This window comes from Azolla caroliniana, unplaced genomic scaffold (genome assembly GCF_043228905.1).
Source record: "Azolla caroliniana isolate FFs.n. ecotype wild unplaced genomic scaffold, voAzoCaro1.0.p SCAF_4, whole genome shotgun sequence".
NCBI classification, from domain to species: Eukaryota; Viridiplantae; Streptophyta; class Polypodiopsida; order Salviniales; family Salviniaceae; genus Azolla; species Azolla caroliniana.
In genome coordinates, this window is record NW_028230439.1 from 22463068 (window position 1) to 22483706 (window position 20639).

A 20639-nucleotide genomic window follows, 5' to 3' on the forward strand; every position below is an offset into this window, starting at 1 on the left:
GTTTGCCTCGTGCTTCATCACCAAGCTGGCATGTTACCGTTCTTGGATCCTCCCGATCCCTTCGCGTAGTGCGAGCTTTGCCGACCATCCTTGTCGGCCTTGCCAAATCCGGATTTATCTGACTCAGCGCGTTTTCTCCAGCACTCGCTTTCTCTATGGCCCTTTTTGCCACAGTACCAACATTCTGTTGCAGTCTTCTCTTGCCATCTACCGGTGCCGGCATGACTCCCCCTGCTTCCGGAGGGTTCGGAATTGTTGTCGACACGTTCTCTGTGCCTTTGTTCCTGGTCTTGCCGGCCATCTCTATGGCGTGCCGACCCGCCTCGTCCACCACGCCCATGGGACCGATCCGCTTCCGTGTACAGCATCCGGCTATCAATGGGTGCGCTAGTTGATGCACCGGCGTGGTTCTCCTCTACAAGGAGCATCGACTGTAAGTCGAAAAATGACGACGTATTCTCCCTTGTACACACTGCCGTTCGGAACGCTCTGAACTTAGACGCCAGGCCCCCAAGATAGACCTGCACCATCTCGTCTTCCTCTACGGTAACGTTGATAGAGGCAAGCGAGTCACATATCTCTTTGATCCGGGCGGTTTAATCTGCCACCGACATTTCCTTCTGTCGGACATTGCTCAACTCCTGTCGTAGTTGCAGCTTCCGGGTTGTAGTGCTCGTGGCGAAAACCTTCTTCAGGTTTCCCCAAGCCTCCTTCGGAGTCTTGGCGTCTCGGATGTGGCTCAGCAGTTGGTCTCCGACACTGGATGCGAAGTAGTACATCACTCTGCTTGCCGATTGTTCCCACACTGGGAAATCCTTATGTGCCGCATCAGGTGCTGTTTTGTTGGCTCCTTCGACGAAACTCCAGTAGCCATGCCCAAGCAGGTACTGGTGCATCTTGTACAACCAAGATGCGTAGTTGGATCTGTCGAGTTTCTCCACAGGGAGCGAGCTAGCCATTCCTCTATCCATCACTTCTCTGTCTAGTGTTCTTACGATCTGTTAGGGTTTGCTTTCAAGCGTTTGTCGGCTGCAGAGGTTCTCAACCCTCGTGCTCTGATACCATGAAAACGATTACTTGTGGAAGCGTTAGAAAACAGAGAAAGCAGAGAATACACAGAGTACACGGGAGAGACAAAGAGAGCAGAACGTAAAAGCTATATTCAAAACAATATAAACACTCTGTCTATACAACTATGCTCAATAGCACTATTTATACAAGTCCTCATGGGATTGACAAGAGTACCGCGTACTTCAATGATCACATGAGCATCAGACACTTACTACAAGACTATAACTGCCTAGTAGTCTAAACTAATACTAGGCTTCTGGTTACCGACTGGATCCGGGTAACCAGCTCCCCAGCTCACTGGCTTACCGATCCGTCTCGCTCACCGGCTCAGGCTTATCCAGCCGATCCGGCTCCAGTTGAGCTTGCCGCTCAACATTCTAATATAATTTCCATGGTCATACGCCATGGTTGATAGTTTTTATCATTTAATTTTTCAATGTGATAAGTGCGAGACGATACCTAGGTGGCATTTGCTGCCACATTTGCTATCACTCCACCATTTGACATGGTCGAAAAACTTTTCTTTAATTCACACGTTCGTTATTAACACCGTGACACAATTCTTGGTGGGGTTGGACTCCTTCACTACTCTGATACCATGTGGAAAATAAGGAAATATGGAATGGAAAGAGAGGGAGAGAGAGAGAGAGAAAAAGAGAAGAAGAAAACTTAATTGAATGATAGTTTCTGTCTCTCTCTTACAACCAACCGACCACACAGAGAGGAAATGTGGTGGTTATAGGTGCACCCTATTTTTGGGGTGCACCTTTTCATATCATAAGGTTACATTTTTATTATTTAGTTTCCTATTTATTTATTCTACACTAATTAGTTTATTACAACACAGACGAAGAGATTTCCGACACAAGCAGAGCTCGATCAACTTACCATCCCAGTTCCTGCTTCCTTCGAGTAAATTAAGCGAGAAATTTGTCAAGTTATTACACCGGCGAGTTGCACAAAGAGTGTTGGATGCAGCAATTATTCTACGCAGCATATCAAGAGCCATATGAAACGGTGCCCCGATTCGTCATCCGAATTCAGAACCTTCAAAAACAGCTGACGTGACGTGACCACCACCAAAAGAGGAGCGATTGCAATGATCGACTTCAACGTCGACACCATCGCGCAAGTCATCGAAAAGGACCATATTGGATATGGATTAGATAGGGTTCCCTTCACTCATCTCACCCTCTTCACTCTCCATTGCTCTCATGCCTTTCTCGCTCAACTATCATGCTTTTCACATTTCTCGCGCATCAACAATTAAAAACAAATCTTAGGTATGTTAGAAACAATATCGATTGATTCACGATTTAACGTTTGAAAGTTATGTACATATTATTATTGTACAAAAATTGAAGAAAGGATTGGTTGACAAGTAAAGGCATATTTAAAAAATATACAACTAAATATTAGTGCCGTGTAAGTTATGGTAACATTGAACTCTAAATTGTTACATAGAATTATATACATAAATATTATGAGAGATGCTCACACAATATAGGATTTGGTGGAGGGAATTATTTTGTAGGGTGTTTGTGGCCATTAAATTACATGTGGCTATCTCTTGACTTGAAGTCTAATCGTACAAGACAATTATAATACAAAGCTTATAATTACAATATATGTATATGTCATGATAAACCCTAGGCAATTGCTATGTTTTACCAAAGGTATCACACCGGACAAGACAAGTCTGCCTAAACAATTGCCCTAGTTCGGAAACGATGTGTAGTGAATGCAATGTGTCAAGGAGCCTGAACTAAATTTTTGTAGGTACAACAATGAGAGGATGGACACGACAGCAAATAAGTCCACATTTGTCAGACATGTCCAAGGAATGGTGGCCAGGGGGGAGCATGAGCTTCCAATCGTCGAAGGCATGAACTAGGTTCGCGAGTGTCATCTCGACGGTAGGCAAGGCGAGGTTCATACCAGGACAAATCCTTCTCCCCGAGCCAAATGGAAGGACCTCAAAATGTTTGCCTTTGACATCAATAGAGGAGTTACAACCATTAGACATGAAGCGGTCCGGCAGAAACATGTCGGGATCATCCTTCCATATGTCGGGGTCGTGTCCGATGGCCCATAAATTGATGAGGACCGTGGTTCCTTTGGGGATCCTATAGCCACCCACATCTTCACAGGCATCAAGGGACATGTGTGGGAGCAATAATGGTGTAGGAGGGTGCATCCGGAATGTTTCCTTGACGACAGCTCTCAGGTATGGCAAGTGTGGGATGTCTGAGACCTCTACTACATCTCGTTCTCGTCCAACCACAATATTGAGCTCATCTCGAAGCTTTCCCATGACACTTGGATTTGACAATAGTTCGCCCATCGCCCAATCTATGGTCGTGCTCGTTGTCTCAACCCCCGCCCCCAACAACTCCTGCAAATGCAAAACAACATAGTTTTTTCTTTTTTATTTATTTTAAAAGTGTGTGCTAAGTTTGTTATATATATATATATATAGCCTAAATATGTAAATATATAAAGGTAGGTCCGTCCGCCCTCTTGGTGAGCTGATTGACTCACCATTATGCGAGCCTTCACTAACCCTCTGCTAAATTTGTTCTCCGGCAACAGGAAGGCATCTAGGATGTCTTTAACCAACTCCTGACTGCTTATCACACCCTTCTCCTCCCGCTCAGCGATGATCTGTTCCGTGAAATCGTCGAACCACGAATACGACTTCTTCATCGAAGCCTTTGCGTTGTAGTCGAGAAAACCAAGCGAGGGTAGGAATTCGCCGATAAGGGGAGCAGCAAGTAAATCCCCAAGTTCCTCAATGCGTTGTTTGCATATAACTGTGGACTTGGTGGAACATTCAGACCTTTGACGGTCGATGATACGCCACATGATGTCCACCATGAGGTTCCCAATGCAAGCAGTGAGATTAATGGCATGGCCAGCATTGCTAGCAGGGATAAGGTGAGTCTGAATGAGGCGACGGATCTCATGGGAGACGATGCCCGAATGGAACTCTTCGATATGGTGTGGGGCAAAGATGTGGTCGATGTAGGCCTTCCGTGCCGCTCTCCATTCGTTGCTATAAGGGAGGAAAGTAACCAGCTTCTCGCCGAACTCGCGGCCGAGGAGGAGCCTGGCCTGGGGGGAGGGCGGGCGGCTCGCGAACGTCTTGTCATGCGTGTGGAGGAGCGCACGAGCCAGGGATGGGCTCGACACCACGATCAAGGGCCTGGATGCGAGTCGAAGGAGGAAGATGGGACCATATTTCGTGGCGAGGCCCGCGAGGTATCGATGCCGAGTCGTGCCCCCCATCATGAGGTGTGGAATGTTGCCAAGAACAGGGAATGCAAAGGGCCCTGGGGGAACAAGCCTACTACTACTACTACTACTACCGTATCTCCTCCTCCATTCATGCCCTGCCCATAACGCGGCCAGTACTACTAAAGAAGCTATGCAAATGTACGCCAATAATAATAATAATGTCTCCATTATAATTCAATCCCTCCCTCACTCACACACACACACACACACACACACACACACACTCTCTCTCTCTCTCTCTCTCTCTCTCTATGTAATAAGAATGCTTGAGTTGTGAAGGAAAGGGGGTGCTTTTATCGTGCGCATTGAGGGGAGAGCACAGTAGCTTGACAAAATAAGTAACTAGACAACATCTCAAATGCTGACAAAATAAGTAAGTTGATAAAAGAGAGAGAGAGAGAGAGGTGTGAAGGATAAAAAGACATGAATAAAAAGAGAGAGAGAGGTACAAGAACACACGCGTCTAATTTCATTTCCCACAAGAAGAATAGAAATTTAAGAAAGAAGAATATTGGCACAAGAATATGACTCATGAGGATCTCATTCAGATTAAGTAAGATGGACGTGCCACCATCATCAATTAAGTCACGTGAATTGACTCTGTTGAGTTGCCTTAATAACATAGAATTCATACGTGGCCAAATTCTCAGCCCCTACCACACAACCTTTCGTGTCATTCCCTTCTGTCCAGAACGCACACCTTATCTCCTCCATGATGGTTGGCTTAAGTTCCATAGTACATAAAATTCGTGTTCGCCTAGCATAACATTAGTTTGGTGTCTCCTTCCGCACTAAATCCATGAGCAGCATGCATTTTACACATCATCGTCAAAAATTATACTTCACAAAACATAGCATGTGGTCCTAAATCAATCTAACCCATAGATAGATAGCTTCTCCAACATACACGTTACTCATGATCGCTTTTGCCAAGAAGATAAGATAGATTGTCCACGCCCCGATTTAGGTAAACTCACAAACCCCTCTTTTTTTCATTACCCCTCCTTTGAGGACGAGTATCTATGAGTTGTATGTAATGCATAAATTGGAACTTGAACTTATTAGGTCTACATTCGACCATTGGGGGTATAGAATAACCAATGCATGAGGCACCTATAATACATATAGATTGTTATTCACAACCTTGGAATCCAAAGCAATCAAAACTTCAACTTGAGTTCTAGGACATCAACAAGTTCAATTGGAGGTGGGGGGGTAGAACAACTTGATTCGCAACGGAGCTAGAAGCATATCTATACTTCCTTATATGAGACATGGAACTTTGAATTGCGATGCATATGTGGATGGAGGGTAAAAATAACATGTCTAAGAAAACAAAAACTTGTCTAAATCTAGTTGACATGAAAGTTATAACAATGAAAAAAATGATCACTACATATCAAGGAATCGACAAAAATTAGATAAACAAGATGAATGAAAGGCTCTATTTTGAATGAATATATAGAGTAAAACAATGGCATTTAATTCATGGTCGTTGTGACAAGGTTGTGTTCTACAAAGAAGAAGGGAAATTTAACATTGTTCAATCAAGATATATTGTGGTTGGCAACACAATAATATTGTGCAGAAGAACATTTCGTGAAAATGGATGTGGAGCCAGGAAAAGAAAGATATTGAATGCTTCCAAAAATCGTCTTTCAATCTTTATTGTAGTTGAAAAGTCACCATTTGTTGATATGAGCTAAAAGTTTTGTCATAACTTCCTTTTTTGTTCATGATATTTGCCAAAGACTTTATAAACTCAAAAAGTAACTTAATAATGAGGTAGAAAACGTGCATATTTTTCAATTTAAATCAAAGAAAACTTGCATATTTGTTGTTAAATCTATTTTCTTCATTAAATAATGTGGCATAATTGATAAACATTTCAATGTTTTCATACATGAGGGTAGATGCACCGTCTAAAACTCTGTTGCAAAATTCTTAGTTTCATGACTTCTTTCTTTAAAGGAACATGTGAATCCTATCCATCTCATATTTTACGTGGTGTCACTTACTTCGAAGATTCGACTAAACTAAGTCTTCTCTCCCTCACTAAACAAATGATCGCATGTCTTATACCATAATGTTAAGTAGATCTATAGCATGTGGCACACATGTCGTGAAGATATGCGCACCAACAAGGAATGCCAAGCAACTAGCTTACAAAAAGGGGAATAGAATAATCCAAGCAAGAGGGAATGGAAGCGAATGGGCAGCCTAGTTTGAAACGGCCACACGTATATTGTAAAAGCTTTAAAAATCACTTTGTAGTGTCTTTTATGCTTCTTCTTCAATCTTGAGAGTTTCTCCTAGTGATTAATGCTTAAAGCCTCATTTTCTATTTCCATAATTGTAATTAAGAGCTAAGAGAGATTAATGATAGTGATTAGTAAACCAAGCTCCAATCTCTCTCTCTTGATGGTGCTCAACCTCTTTGTACTAAGATTGGTGATAATAAGATATTATATTCATTTTCACTTCTTTGTGTAAGCATACGAGAGAGTAAGAGAGATATTAATATTAATCACATAATGTTAAGTAAGCTAGTAGCTCAGATGTACTTCACAATTACCTCTGCCAGGTTTGCCACCATAAGGGCATACACCAGTCCGAATCCTAGCCCAACGACGTCGACAGGAAGCAAAACTCCATTGATCTATTGAAGTGCGTCTGTACGACACCTCTATTTGGTGTCGTTGTTGGGGATAAGATCAATGCATGAAGCTATCGACAAGCTCTACGTAAGCTTACGAGGTAAGCCAATTAGTGAGGAAGAGATTAAGAAAGTGAAACCTACTATTTGTTTTACATAGATTAAATTTTTGTTCACTTAATATTTTGTTATCTAATTTTTTATTATCTAATTTTCCTTAATCATCCGAACATTAGCACACTAAACATCCATTTTTTACTGATCGTTTGGCAATAATTAGTTACTTTCAAATTAAAGTAAAACTAGTTTCATTAGCGTTGAACGTTATTCAAGATAATTGACACATCCAATCTGGCGATTGGCACAAAATCTTAAGTTTGATGCCAAACTTTTCAAAGCGGTAACCGTCACAAATGAGCATTCAACAAACGAACACTTGACAAGCGAGTGTTCGACTGTCACGGACGAGTAGAATAGAGCAGATCCAAGACGAGACTAAGTACTACGAGGGAGAATAGACAAGTGAAAAGAACAAGAACTCAACTTATGTTTCCGTAACTGTTGTTGTTCACCTTGATTAGAATCAAGGTATACTTGAGTATTTAAATACAAGAAGGTAGAGGTATGCATGCAAGCTAGGAATAGAGAATGGATGAGGATGCATGCAAGCTAGGAAACTTCTAATGTTCAATCTAGAATACATCAAGTTGGATTTTATATAAGGATGCATAGATGGACGTCGCCTAATTGGTAGGGTTGCCCACTGGAGACCTCGAAGGTCATGGGTTCAACCCCTACCTTCCATCGTGGCATGGCATCTAGTTCACTTCATATATATGTCTACGACATTATCCTCCCTTTAAGGCCACCTCCCAAGACCCACGCGGTTAGCTTCTATAGGTACCGTTGATGAAAAGACCGAATGACCCCTAGAGCATTTTGTAAATGTGTAACTGGTTCCCATGTGGTGTCCGAAATGGGGTAACCTTTCCATAAGACCAAATATTGAAGTTGTCCACGACGCAAGTGAGAGTCGAGGATTTAGGTAACCTCGTACTCCTCCCCTGTCGATGATTCCACAAGCGGTGATGGAGAAGGTTGTCATCCCGGAATTCGAGAAGGATGGTAGAGTTCGAGGTCCAAAAAACCGTGTAAAACATTGTGAATCTTGAATGTTGGGGGAAGCGCTAACTAGAAGGCGACTTGGTTGTGTCGAGAGAGAGAGAATCGAAAGGGAAATATTATATTGCAGTGTAAAACAAATTACAAAGAGTAGGCAACAAAGTGCTATATAATAGCGTTGAACCAAATTAGTTTTGGGATGATTGATAGATCCCTATTTATAAGTAATATAGAACACTCTAGAATATTCTAGGTCATTCTAGAATGTAGAGTAATATAGAATAGTCCTATGATATTAGATTACATATTCTAAAAACCATAGATATAAACATATTATTACAATGGTTAAGGATTCAAGATGTTTATAACAAGGTCGAAGGTTCAAATCCTGTCGAGGCATAATGTGAGTGTCATCATGACTCTATCTCCCTTCTTTGATGACACGGCCGGCAAAGGAGTCCAGAGTGGGAAACGGAGAGCTAATTAAGTAGTAGGAATGTGGTTGTAATTAAGCTATAAGTGTGGACGGACAGACCGGAATCGGTATGCCGTTCCGGATCCGGACCGATCCCGAACAGGTGCGGATGGCACCGTTTTGTAATACAGACCGGAAACTTATTTAAAGGCCCGGATACAATGTAATAGTTAGCGGTTAATTAATGAAAGCTTAAGCGTTGTTATCTTTCTGTGTTAATTGTCGTTCTGTCTTAATTGTTATATTTTACGCTGTCGTGAAGAAAACCGTCCATAGGCGGAATCGGCGCACCAAGGCGTGGGAACCGGTTCTTCACGCGCGCACGCTCCAAGTTGTACATAGAAGTTAATTGTGAGGATAATCGGCAGGAACGGGCCCTAACTCAAGTGGAGACAAAGACCGCGCGAACAGTCTTTTCGGTCGCGCGCGCGAACTGTACGAGTCGGCGGCGTAACTACGCGGATGCGTGAAAAACGGAGCGGATCCCTGTCCAAAAGGGACAGGGAATAAAGCTGACATGACGGCCTGCTCGTCGGGCTATAAAAAGAGGAGGAAAGAGCTGTTGCAGGCATCTCGCGGGGGAGAGGACGAAGTGCTGTCGGACCGTTTCTGGACGCTTCTCTCTCTGTTTTCCTTCCTTCTCGAGCTCCATAGTTTTCTGTGCAGGGTTCCGAGGAGGCTCGCGCTGTTTCGAGGAACGCCCGAGTGCTTCCGGCAGCCCCTTTGAGCGTCGAAGTGAACAGGCATCGGCATCTGTTCGCCGGCCTGTTCGGTTGTAACCAACCTGTGCCCCGTCGAGGGTTGTAGTCGTGATTAGCCATTTTCTTAATATACATATTAAGTCATTCACATCTGTCTGTGTCGGTCTCTGTCCGCGTTCTCCGTGCTGAAGGGCCGTGTCCCTGTGTATCCCCGGTCCTGCGTAGCCGGTTCTCTCTCTTTCTCCTCCCTCGCTTGCTCTTTGGTCCGAGACCCCCGCGGTCCCGCCTCGATTCCACGCGCACTTGCATAATATCTCGACATCTTTGGTGAACCCGACGTGAAAGAGGCGGCAGAAGAGCAGAAGATGAGGGGGTCGGATCTCGCAGAGGCCATGGCTTCGGCCGTGGATCGGATTGTAAACGCGCGCGAGAGCACCGGTGCCCTCGACAGAGCTATTGAGGCGGTCGTCGGCACGATCGGCCGGTTCGATGGGAAGGATGCCACGAAGTATTTGGCGTCCTACGGTGCAGAGATGCTGATGCGGGACATTCCGGAAGAAAGGCGTCTTGCCGGATTTCCCCGAGTAGCGATGCCGAGCATCCATGCGGAGGTGCTCGAGGTGCGGACGGAGAGCCGTACCTGGGAGGAGTTCGAAGGTCGGCTCCTAGAGAAATACGGGCTGGACGACGCGCTCCGGCTTTCGAAGCGAAGGTTCATGGAATGGGTGGAGTCCCCGGGGAAGGGAAGAAACGCGTCGGCGCTCCTCCGGGAGTTCGAGGAAAACTTTGCGCGCCTTTCGGCGCTCGACCGAACCATCCTGGACACGAGCCGGGTCTTGCTGTTTGTCAAGTCGGTCGACGAGCGGGATCGGGAGCAAGTGGGCCTCTTGCTGGAAACCGAAGAAGGGCTCACTACCGACTGGGCGGCTGTCAAGAAGGTCTGTGGCCGTTTCGACAAACGGCGAGAATGGGCGGATAACGGGGCGACCGGGTCGGGCTCGGTCGCAGCAAGGAAGCTCGAACCAGCGCCACATGAGCGCAAGGAAGAGACCCGGGAGTGGTTGGAAACCGGTTCGGCTTCGACCGGCGTAGTCAGAGGCTCAACCGGAGGAGCGGCGCTGGAGGAATTGACGAAGGCGATAAAGGACCTCCAAATCGCGCAGGCCCGAAGGGAAGGAGGCGAACCGGCTCGTGACCGACGGCCGGCGGCAGGAAACAGGTGCATGTGGTGCGATGAAGTCAGCCACATTCGGAAGGACTGCGGCGACTTCGCGGAGGCGCTGAGGGACAGGGTGGTGTACCTGTGGGAAGGACGGGTGCATGCCAGCGACACCCGAAGGGCCCTGAGCCGAAACGACGGAAAAGGTGGTATGAAAAGGTTGATGGAAGAGGCGGCGGCCCGACACGCGGAAACCGTCCACTACTCGGTGTCGGCCGGCATTCGAGTCGGGGGCGGCGAGGCCCGAAGGGAAAGCAAAGCCGGATTCTGGCCGACGATGCTGGAAGGCCTTGCCGGTGCAAGGCTTAAAGGGGAGGAATCGGACAGTGCGGAGAAACGGGTACGGGAGATGACCGGGTGGAGCGACCCGGTCGAGGAAAGGACGGGCTTCGTGGAAGCCGCTTGCCAGAATTACGAGGCTCTGGTAGAAGAGAAGCGGGTGGGGAGACCTGGGACGACCGGGCCCTCACAACGATACGAGACCCGGTCCGGGCCACGACGGGACGAAGCCGGCGGGGCCGGCACGCAAGATAAACCCCAGAAGGGCGGGTACCGTCTGGGGACGGAGATAGAAAGGACCACGGACTTACGAAAGGTCCTGGAGGAACGGATCCTCGACAGCAAGGTGGAGCTGTCGTTACGAGAGGTGCTGGGAATCGCCAAGAAGGAGTTCCACGACTCCATCGTGGACTTGGTGAAACGGAAGAGGCTGTCGACGGAGACAGAACCGGAAAGGCCGGTGGAGGTGCGGACGACGCACCTAGACGACATGGCGCTGGGAGACGAGTGTGCGGAAAGCCACTATTCGAGACCACACTGGGCCCGAGCGACCACGGAAACCCCGGTGAAGATCGGCGATGTCCGGGAACCGGTGATAGCTTTGGTGGACCACGGATCGGAGATCAATTTGATGTCCATTGACTTCTATAAGAAGGGCAAATGGCCGATCAACACCAAGCACGGGTGGAAAATAAGGGCAGCAATGCGCGCCACCGAGGAACTGCACGGGGCCTGTCCGAATGTGCGAGTCAAGATTGGCGACGTCGAGATTGACCAGCACTTCTTCGTGCAGGAGACGTCTTCGCATCCGGTCATTCTGGGAGAGCCGTACATCACGGCGGCGCGAATGGAGACCAAAGTGCTGGACAATGGTTCGGCCTACGCGAGGGTCAAAAGTCAAGACGGGCGCCATTCGGTCCAGTTTCTGACGGTAAGGCCGAACCACGAACGTAACCGCGATTCCCTCGGTTCCGAAACCCGAGAGGATTTTTAGAGAGGACTGCCAAGGCGTGGGGCCGCGACAGTCCGGATGCTCCGGGAAAACCCCACATCTGTACGATAAAACCGTGTACAATAGGTAGGAAATTTTGCTTCTCCGACAGCGGAGCATGTACGATGGTCGGCATCACCGGCCGAGAGAAAACCAAGACGGAGGGGAGACTTCGGGCGTGCGGAGTTCTCGGCCCTGACGAAGAAATCAACGGAGCCGTGGAGGCAGTCTCCTTCGACGACACCTTGGGAATGCTGGGGAGGGTAGTCGAAGAAGACCTTATCGAGGACCGGGCGATACCGGTATGTTCAAAAGAAATGTACGAAGTCATCGCGGACTTCGGTCGAGGGCTCGAGTCGGAACGGACGGCCCGAGTTAGCACCAAGTACAAGACTGTGGACCGGAAGGTGAGGCCAGTTGCGGCGCCCCTACCGGAGGGCAGCGAATCCCGAATCAGAGGGGTTGCATCGGACCCCAGCTTACGGGATCCGGCCTGCATAGGACACACCTTCACCAACGAGACGCTCCGTGAGCTGAAGATCGGTGGGGGCGGGTTCCTACTGCCGGCGGAGGAAGACCGGTTCCGGAGAATGCTCGGAAGGCACGGGAAAGCCTTCGCATTCTCACCGGAGGAAATCGGGTGCGTAGACCCGACGACTGTAGAGCCGATGGTGATATTCACGGTACCGCATGTACCGTGGAATCTCAAGCCAATTCCGGTTCCGAGAGCTCACATCCCGAAGTTGATGGAGCTGTTGAAGCAGAAAGTTGATATGGGCATTCTCGAGCCGTCGAGCGCCCCGTACTCGAACCGGTGGTTTACAGTACCAAAGAAAAACGGATCGTTGCGCTTCATTCAGGACCTGCAACCGGTCAATAGGGTAACCATTCGGAACGCAGGGATCGGACCGACCATAGATGAGTTCGCGGAGGCCTTCGCCGGAAGGTCGATTTACTCGGTCGGTGATCTATATTCAGGGTACGACCAGTTCCAGCTAGCCGTGGAGAGCAGAGACATTACGATGATGCGAACTCCCCTCGGTCTAGTGCGGATGTGTACGCTGCCGCAAGGAGGGACCAACTCGGTGGCCCACATGGTGAATGCAATGAACAAGGTGCTGAGGGACTGCATCCCGGACATCACCATGCCGTTTCTAGACGACATCCCGATCAAGGGATGCCCGGTAGAAGAGAGGGACGAGACGACCGGGCCGGACGGATGCCGGCGATTCGTGGTAACGCACATCGACGACTGCGAGAAGGTGCTGCAAAGGCTAGAGGATGCGAGGCTAACCTTCTCGGGGGAGAAATCAGCCTTCGGACAGTCGGAAATCATGGTGGTCGGACACTTATGTGGGTCGTATGGCCGGAAACCGTCTCCGGCAAAGGTGGAAGCCATCTCCGCGATGAAGCCCGACTGCAGCTCGGTCACGGAAGTACGAAGATTCCTGGGGGCATGCACATTCTACCACATATGGATCCCGCACTACGCGCACGTCGCGGAGCCGCTGTACGGGTTACTGAAGAAAGGGCGAAGATTCGAATGGCTAGACAAGCACACGGAGTCGGTCCGGAAGCTGAAGGAGGCTCTTTCGGCAGCACCGGCGCTCCGAAAGGCCGTCTACAGGAAGGGCACCCCAGTGTACATAACGGTTGACACGAGTCCGACCGGAATCGGGTGGGTCGTCAACCAAGAAGATGAGGACGGCAATCGGTTTCCGGTCCGATTCGGTGCGAAGGTCCTCAGCGAACGGCAGCGAGGATACGCCCAGGTTAAACGCGAGCTCTGGGGTATCGTTTCGGCGGTGAAGGCCGACAAGGACTATCTGATCGGGACAGAGGTAATTATAGAGACGGATTGCATGCCGATTCTCGGCATGATTTCCGGATGCGCGACGCCGGACCTGGCAATGCTCAGGTGGATAGCGTACATCAAGTCCCTGGACCCGGAAATACGACACATTTCCGGGAAAGACAACGCCATGGCCGACATGCTTTCAAGGGCAAGATTCGATGACGAGGGCGGCATGGTTTCGGAGGACGAAGACGTCGGCGTGGACTTCTTCGAGACTGCGTATGTAACAACCGACGGAACAAGCACTCCGGCGCTTAACGACTTCGACGCGAGCAAGTACGAAGGGGAGTGGCTGCAGATCGGAGGGTTTCTGAAGACAATGACGCCCGATGCGTCATGGACGAAGGACGAGGCCAACCGGATCCGGAAGAAAGCGTACCGGTTCTTTCTCCGGGATGGCTATCTATGGAAACACCCGAAGAAGAAGGACGGCGTTCCGCTCCGGGTGGTGGCGATGAAGGAAGAACAGGAGGAGCTGCTGACGGCCTACCACGACAGCCCTTGGGCTGGACACCGTGGAACATGGGCTACGTTTGAGAAACTAAAGGGGAAGTATTGGTGGCCGGGGCAGTACCAGGACGTGCATCGGTTCGTGACAACTTGCGAGAGCTGCCAGATGCACTCCGTAGTCCGACATCGAGACGAGCTTCACCCTACGTACCCTCCGGCCATCCATTTCAAATGGATGGTAGATCTAGTAACGATGCCAATGGGAGTAGGACAGATGCGGTACCTGGTCCTAGCGCGGGAGGATCTGACGAACCAGGTGGAAGGCCGGGCCCTTCCGAACAAAACGACCGCGGCCGTATGCCGGTTCCTAATCGAGGACGTGATATGCCGGTACGGGTGCGTCGGGAAGATCGTGGCTGACCGAGGGGAGTTGGACGCCGAAGAAGCCGCGGAGCTGTTCGACCGGCTGGGAGTCAAGCTCTCGCTCACCACTGCGTACAATCCGGAGGCGAATGGAAAGGTGGAGCGAGGACACGGACCGATCGTCAAGGCGTTGGTTCGGGCATGCGGAGGCCGAGTCGGTGACTGGCCGCGGCTGCTACCTTATGCTTTGTGGGCAGACCGGACCACGCACAGTTCGGTAACCGGGTACATGCCGACAGAGCTCATGTTCGGCCAGAAGCCGATCATGCCGATGGAACGGACGATCTCCTCGTGGGCAACGGTCGACTGGAGGGACGAGATGAGCCGGGAGGAGTTGTTGGCCGCGCGCATACGACAGCTCGAGCGAAGACCGGAGGACGTGGAACTGGCTACGGAGAAGCTCCGAGTAGCGAGGAAAAAGAACAAAGCCAGGTTCGACCGAACGCACCGGCTCCGACCGAAGAAAATCGAAGAAGGTGACTGGGTGCTCGTCTACGATAGCAGCCTCGACAACCAGCACCGAGCTACACGGAAGTTCGCACGAAGGTGGTTCGGGCCTTACGTGATACAGAGCGCCAATGACAACGGGACATACCACCTGGCGGAACTCGACGGCACGAGAATGACGATACCGGTTGCAGGGAAGCGGATCAAAGCGTTCAAGAAGCGACACGACGACGAGCCAGACCCGGCTCTCCTGGTCGGCAGTGACGAACGATCCGAAAACGAGGAAGAACCGACGGGCGAGGAATGAAGACGGGCCGGTTATCTCCGTCCCAACTCTCTTGGCGCATACCGGAGGATGCGCGGTTAGGTGGGGGCGGATGTCGTGAAGAAAACCGTCCATAGGCGGAATCGGCGCACCAAGGCGTGGGAACCGGTTCTTCACGCGCGCACGCTCCAAGTTGTACATAGAAGTTAATTGGGAGGATAATCGGCAGGAACGGGCCCTAACTCAAGTGGAGACAAAGACCGCGCGAACAGTCTTTTCGGTCGCGCGCGCGAACTGTACGAGTCGGCGGCGTAACTACGCGGATGCGTGAAAAACGGAGCGGATCCCTGTCCAAAAGGGACAGGGAATAAAGCTGACATGACGGCCTGCTCGTCGGGCTATAAAAAGAGGAGGAAAGAGCTGTTGCAGGCATCTCGCGGGGGAGAGGACGAAGTGCTGTCGGACCGTTTCTGGACGCTTCTCTCTCTGTTTTCCTTCCTTCTCGAGCTCCATAGTTTTCTGTGCAGGGTTCCGAGGAGGCTCGCGCTGTTTCGAGGAACGCCCGAGTGCTTCCGGCAGCCCCTTTGAGCGTCGAAGTGAACAGGCATCGGCATCTGTTCGCCGGCCTGTTCGGTTGTAACGAACCTGTGCCCCGTCGAGGGTTGTAGTCGTGATTAGCCATTTTCTTAATATACATATTAAGTCATTCACATCTGTCTGTGTCGGTCTCTGTCCGCGTTCTCCGTGCTGAAGGGCCGTGTCCCTGTGTATCCCCGGTCCTGCGTAGCCGGTTCTCTCTCTTTCTCCTCCCTCGCTTGCTCTTTGGTCCGAGACCCCCGCGGTCCCGCCTCGATTCCACGCGCACTTGCATAATATCTCGACAACGCGTGTGTTATGAAAGACGATCATAATAAGTAACTTAACCAAGTAGGATTAAGCGTTGAAGTCTAATCCGGTTGCCGTAACACCCTTTGGTGAAGTGTCTCCTGTAGACACCCTGTGTTAGGCCATTGTCCGGCCCGAAGAGTTAACACAGTTTTTGGCGACCAGATTCCTGTTTTTGCAGCGAACGACGACACGGATGGATGTTTAGATCAACGCACGACCTGGTTACAGATCGAACTCGACGACTTGCCGAAAGGCAAAGGAGACGCGAGGCTTTCCAGCAAGCGGCGCAGGAAATTAGAGCGGATCGCTCGTTTTCCAACGTAATCCGGAGAGTAGCGGAGGACTCCCTCTGGTTACAGCAAACATTGCACCCGGACGACGGCAGCAGCCTAAGCAGCCTCCGGGAAACCGAATCCCTTCTCCACGCGTTGGCAAACGGAGAAGGCGAAGCAGAAGCCTTTTCAGCATATGAATCGGACTCCGAAGGGGAATGTAGCGTGCACACGAACTACCGTAGCAGCAATGAAACCCCGGGCGGACAATCAGAGGACGAAGGATCGGATACCTTACCGACACCGGAACTGGAACCGGAAGTGCTAACGCTGGAACCCCCGGAACCAATAGAGGAAGAACGACCTCCGACACCGGAAGTCGAAGAGGAGAGGCCTCCATCACCAAAGGAAGAGGAGAAACAACTGACACCGGAAACAAATCGGGAAAGACCACCGACACCGGAGAAAATTCCGGAACGAGCACCAACACTACCAGCCCGCGCACCGATACCGGACGATGACATGCCGTTCCAGTACTCCAAGTATAGAGATGATCCGGACGCGGAAGCTCATGTGCACGCCTTTGAACAGACATGGGAAGCCAACCATGTGTCCCAGCGACTGACATCGGAGGAAGAAGAACGCTCTAAGATAGCAGAGTTTGGTGTCACATTGGAGGGACCGGCAGCAAGATGGCATCGGACGCAGGACCCGTCTACCATCAACACCTTTGCAGATTTAAAAGCTAAATTCTTGCATTTTTTTCAAAAGGAGGTGGACCAGACCGTAATGGTAGGCTTATTTTATACCATCCGGCAAGAGGCAGGGGAGAGCATTCCCCAATTTGTTATCCGGTTTCAACGGATGCATAGTCAGCTTGCCCGCGCACCCCCGGAGGAGGAATTACGGACGATATTCCTAAACGCGCTCCGGGAACCCCTACGCACGGTTTGCACGGTAGTCGACTTCCGCACAAGTACCATCGACCAGGTCATCGACCGGGTGAGAGAGATGGAAAAGACAAGCTCCTGGCTCACACTGGGAGCACTTCAACGGGCGTTACCGTCCGATGAAGACCTCCGGTTTCGGCAAGCAATACAGTGCACAACCTGCTTGAATTACGGACACTCGGCTCTAGAATGCACTATGAGGACGCAATGTGTAATCTGTCAATCCAAGAGCCATACGACGGATAGGTGCGAGTATAATCTGTTGACTCGGCAAGCACCGCCCGTCCGACAAATTGAGCCACGCAGCAGCCGGGATGAAGAAGACGAACGCTGGCGGCGAATGGACCGTGACCGACCGGCACAGGATGTCCGGTATGGCGAGCGACGGGAAAATGATGTCCGGTACGGTGATCGGCGAGAGAACTATGACCGGCATAATCGGTACTAGGATTACAATAGACGATACGAACAGTACCACCGGGAGCACTCGCCCGGGTATCGTCAGCAACGGGAGGAATACGGCAGATATAACGGGCAACCCCGTCAAGAGTATCGTAATAAGAAGAGCTATAACAAAAAACGGCATTTAAAAAAAGGCGGCTACCCCCGGGATCCGGAACAAGGCGCTCCAAGTAACCAACCGGTACAAAACCCCGCGCGTACCGTAGGACCTGCCCCGGGAACAACAGACAAGGCCGAATCTAGCAATGCCCGGAAAGCCTATTGTTACTACTGCCGACAGGAAGGCCATTATAGTAACCAATGCCCGGTGAAGAGCTATGAAAAACGACCGGCGGTAAATATGGTAGTCCCTGAGGTGGCAGACCTGCAGCAGGTGACCACAAGGTCGAAGGGCATGGCCAAAGAATGGGAGACACAGGAGACCATCCGCAAACAAGCAACGGAATGGGTAAAGAAAGCAAATGAGCAGAATGTCACAGACTTACAGCAGCAAAAGGAGAACACCGCAGGGCTTGCCGGCCGCAGTCACTCCGAGAACGAGACATGGCAGGCGTTGCAAGAATGCCAGATTACGTTACCATTAGGAAGACTCCTACAACTCGTGCCAAGATTCACGGAAGGACTGAAGACGGCCATGACGGCAGGAGAACCATCACCGGCACCGGTACTCTTCTCGAATCCGGAGGAGGGACCAACAGTGGTAGACCAGCAGTTCGGTAATCACTGCCATTGTAAAAGGGAAAGAACTCCCTGGCACAGTTATAGACGGAGGCTCTGGGGTAAATGTAATACGCCTCCGGACGTGTGATGACCTAGGAATCCATGAGTGGGAGCCGTGTCCGTTCTGGTTGCGGATGGCCGATACAAGCTCAGTGTGGTCGACAGGATTAACACGGAAATTAGAAGTCACCGTCGGTGGGCATACATTTCACATCTCGTCCGTAATGCTACAATTACAGGCACAAGGCGCATACCCGCTATTGCTGGGGCGGCCATGGTTGAAAACGGCACATATCAAACAAAATTGGCGAAAAAATATAATTACCTTCCGGCGTGGAAAAGCCAAGGTACGGGTACCAACACAGCCAAGGACGAGCATTGGCAAGGAATGTACACCGTTGTATGCGGAATGCGTCAACATGCTCGAAGGGTTAGCGGACGAAGAAGAAGCTCAATACCTGCAGGAAAACCCGAAGATCATACCCCTCTTCGAAATTGACATTGCCGAAGCCGTAGCACCGTACTTATCGCAACCGGAAGAGGCGGAAGCAGAACCAGATAAAGACGCAATCCGGGAGTTACGGCAAGCGCAGGAAGCGTTGGAACGGGAAATGGCCGTTTCACAGCGCGTAAAAGCATCGCAACTGGAAGAGGTGAATTTAGGCACCACGGACGAAGCAAAACCGGTGCACATCGCCAAGGAGATAAAGTCCGAAGACAAAACGGCGATGATAACACTTCTCACGGAATTCCGCGATGTGTTCGCCTGGTCATACGAAGATATGTGAGGACTCGACCCTCAGTTATACCAGCATCAAGTGCACTTGAGCAAGGATGCAAAACCAGTGGCACAAAGACGGTACCGGATGAATCCCAATTATGCTTCCAAGGTCAAGGAAGAAATCGACAAACTGCTAAGAGTTGGCTTTATCCGTCCGGTAAAGAAAGCGACATGGCTGAGCCCGATCGTAGTCGTACCGAAGAAGAACGGAAAAATTCGAGTTTGCGTGGACTACCGGAAACTCAATGCGGCTACGGTAACGGATGCGTTTCCACTTCCGTTCACAGATGGAGTATTGGATGCCGTCGCCGGCCACGAGGTCTATAGCTTCCTAGACGGATTTCTTTACCGGACGGATGCACCCCGACGACCAAGAGAAAACAGCATTCGTCACCGAATGGGGGGTGTTTGTGGCCGTGGTGATGATGTTCGGACTCAAAACGGCACCGGCAACATTTCAACAAATCATCATGGAAATCTTTGGTGAATATATTCTGGCTTTTATGTAGGTTTTCCTTGACGATTTCGCCGTCTATAGCCGGGAGGAGGACCATTTTCAGCACCTCCGTCTTTGTCTAGAAAAGTGTAGAGCATACCGGCTAAGCTTGAATCCGGCAAAGTGTGTATTTGGCGTGTCCAGTGGAACTTTATTAGGACATATTGTGAGCCAGGAAGGTATTGCAGTCGACCCGGACAAAGTGAAAGCCATATTAGAAGCACCGGCACCGGCAACGGCAAAGGCATTAAGCCGGTTCTTAGGCCAGATCCGGTGGCACAGCCGGATGCTCCGATACCTGGCCGACCTGGCTACACCGTTGCATGCCGCCGTACATCGGACACCATTCCAGTGGACCGACACTGAGGATAGGGCGTATAAGGTCCTCAAGGTACTATTGTCGCAGGCACCGGTAGTGCAGCCTCCGGATTGGAGTAAAGAATTTCACGTGTTCGTGGACGCCTCCGACATCGCAATCGGAAGCGTACTGATGCAACTTACGGAACCAAAGTGGTACCGGCCAGTGTACTATGCCAGCCGGAAGCTATCCCAAGCAGAGCGGAACTACTCTACTACGGAATGGGAAGCCCTAGGGATGACCTACAGTGTGACAAAGTTTCGGCACTATTTATTGGGAAGGAAGTTTTCCTTCCATGTAGATCATTCGGCACTCCTTTACCTAGTGTCCAAGGCATCACTCACCGGCAAATTGGCCTGGTGGACCTTATTGTTACAGGAGTTCGAGTTTGAAATATTCCACCGACCCGGTATACAGCATGTCGTAGCGGATTACTTAAGTCGATTGGAGTCCGGAGAGAC

The 20639-nt window shown here is 50.2% G+C and overlaps 1 protein-coding gene across 1 annotated transcript; it reads right to left on the minus strand.

Annotated features, from left to right (window-relative positions):
• Positions 1-2774: 2774 nt before the first annotated feature.
• On the minus strand, positions 2775-4536 carry LOC147865453 (flavonoid 3'-monooxygenase-like). Its single transcript, XM_087318265.1, has 2 exons — positions 3613-4536; positions 2775-3466 (listed from the first exon to the last, which is right to left on the minus strand). Exons 1-2 carry the CDS (start codon positions 4534-4536, stop codon positions 2837-2839), a joined length of 1554 nt encoding a protein of 517 aa, XP_087174391.1. The 3' UTR covers positions 2775-2836.
• Between the last annotated feature and the right edge of the window lie 16103 nt (positions 4537-20639).

Excerpts from the sequence above, each read along its gene's own strand:
- LOC147865453 (XM_087318265.1), bottom strand. The coding sequence starts at position 4,536 with ATGGAGACATTATTATTATTATTGGCGTACATTTGCATAGCTTCTTTA. Across the intron at positions 3,467-3,612 it reads TAGTGAAGGCTCGCATAATG|GAGTTGTTGGGGGCGGGGGT; the intron begins GTGAGTCAATCA and ends TTGCATTTGCAG.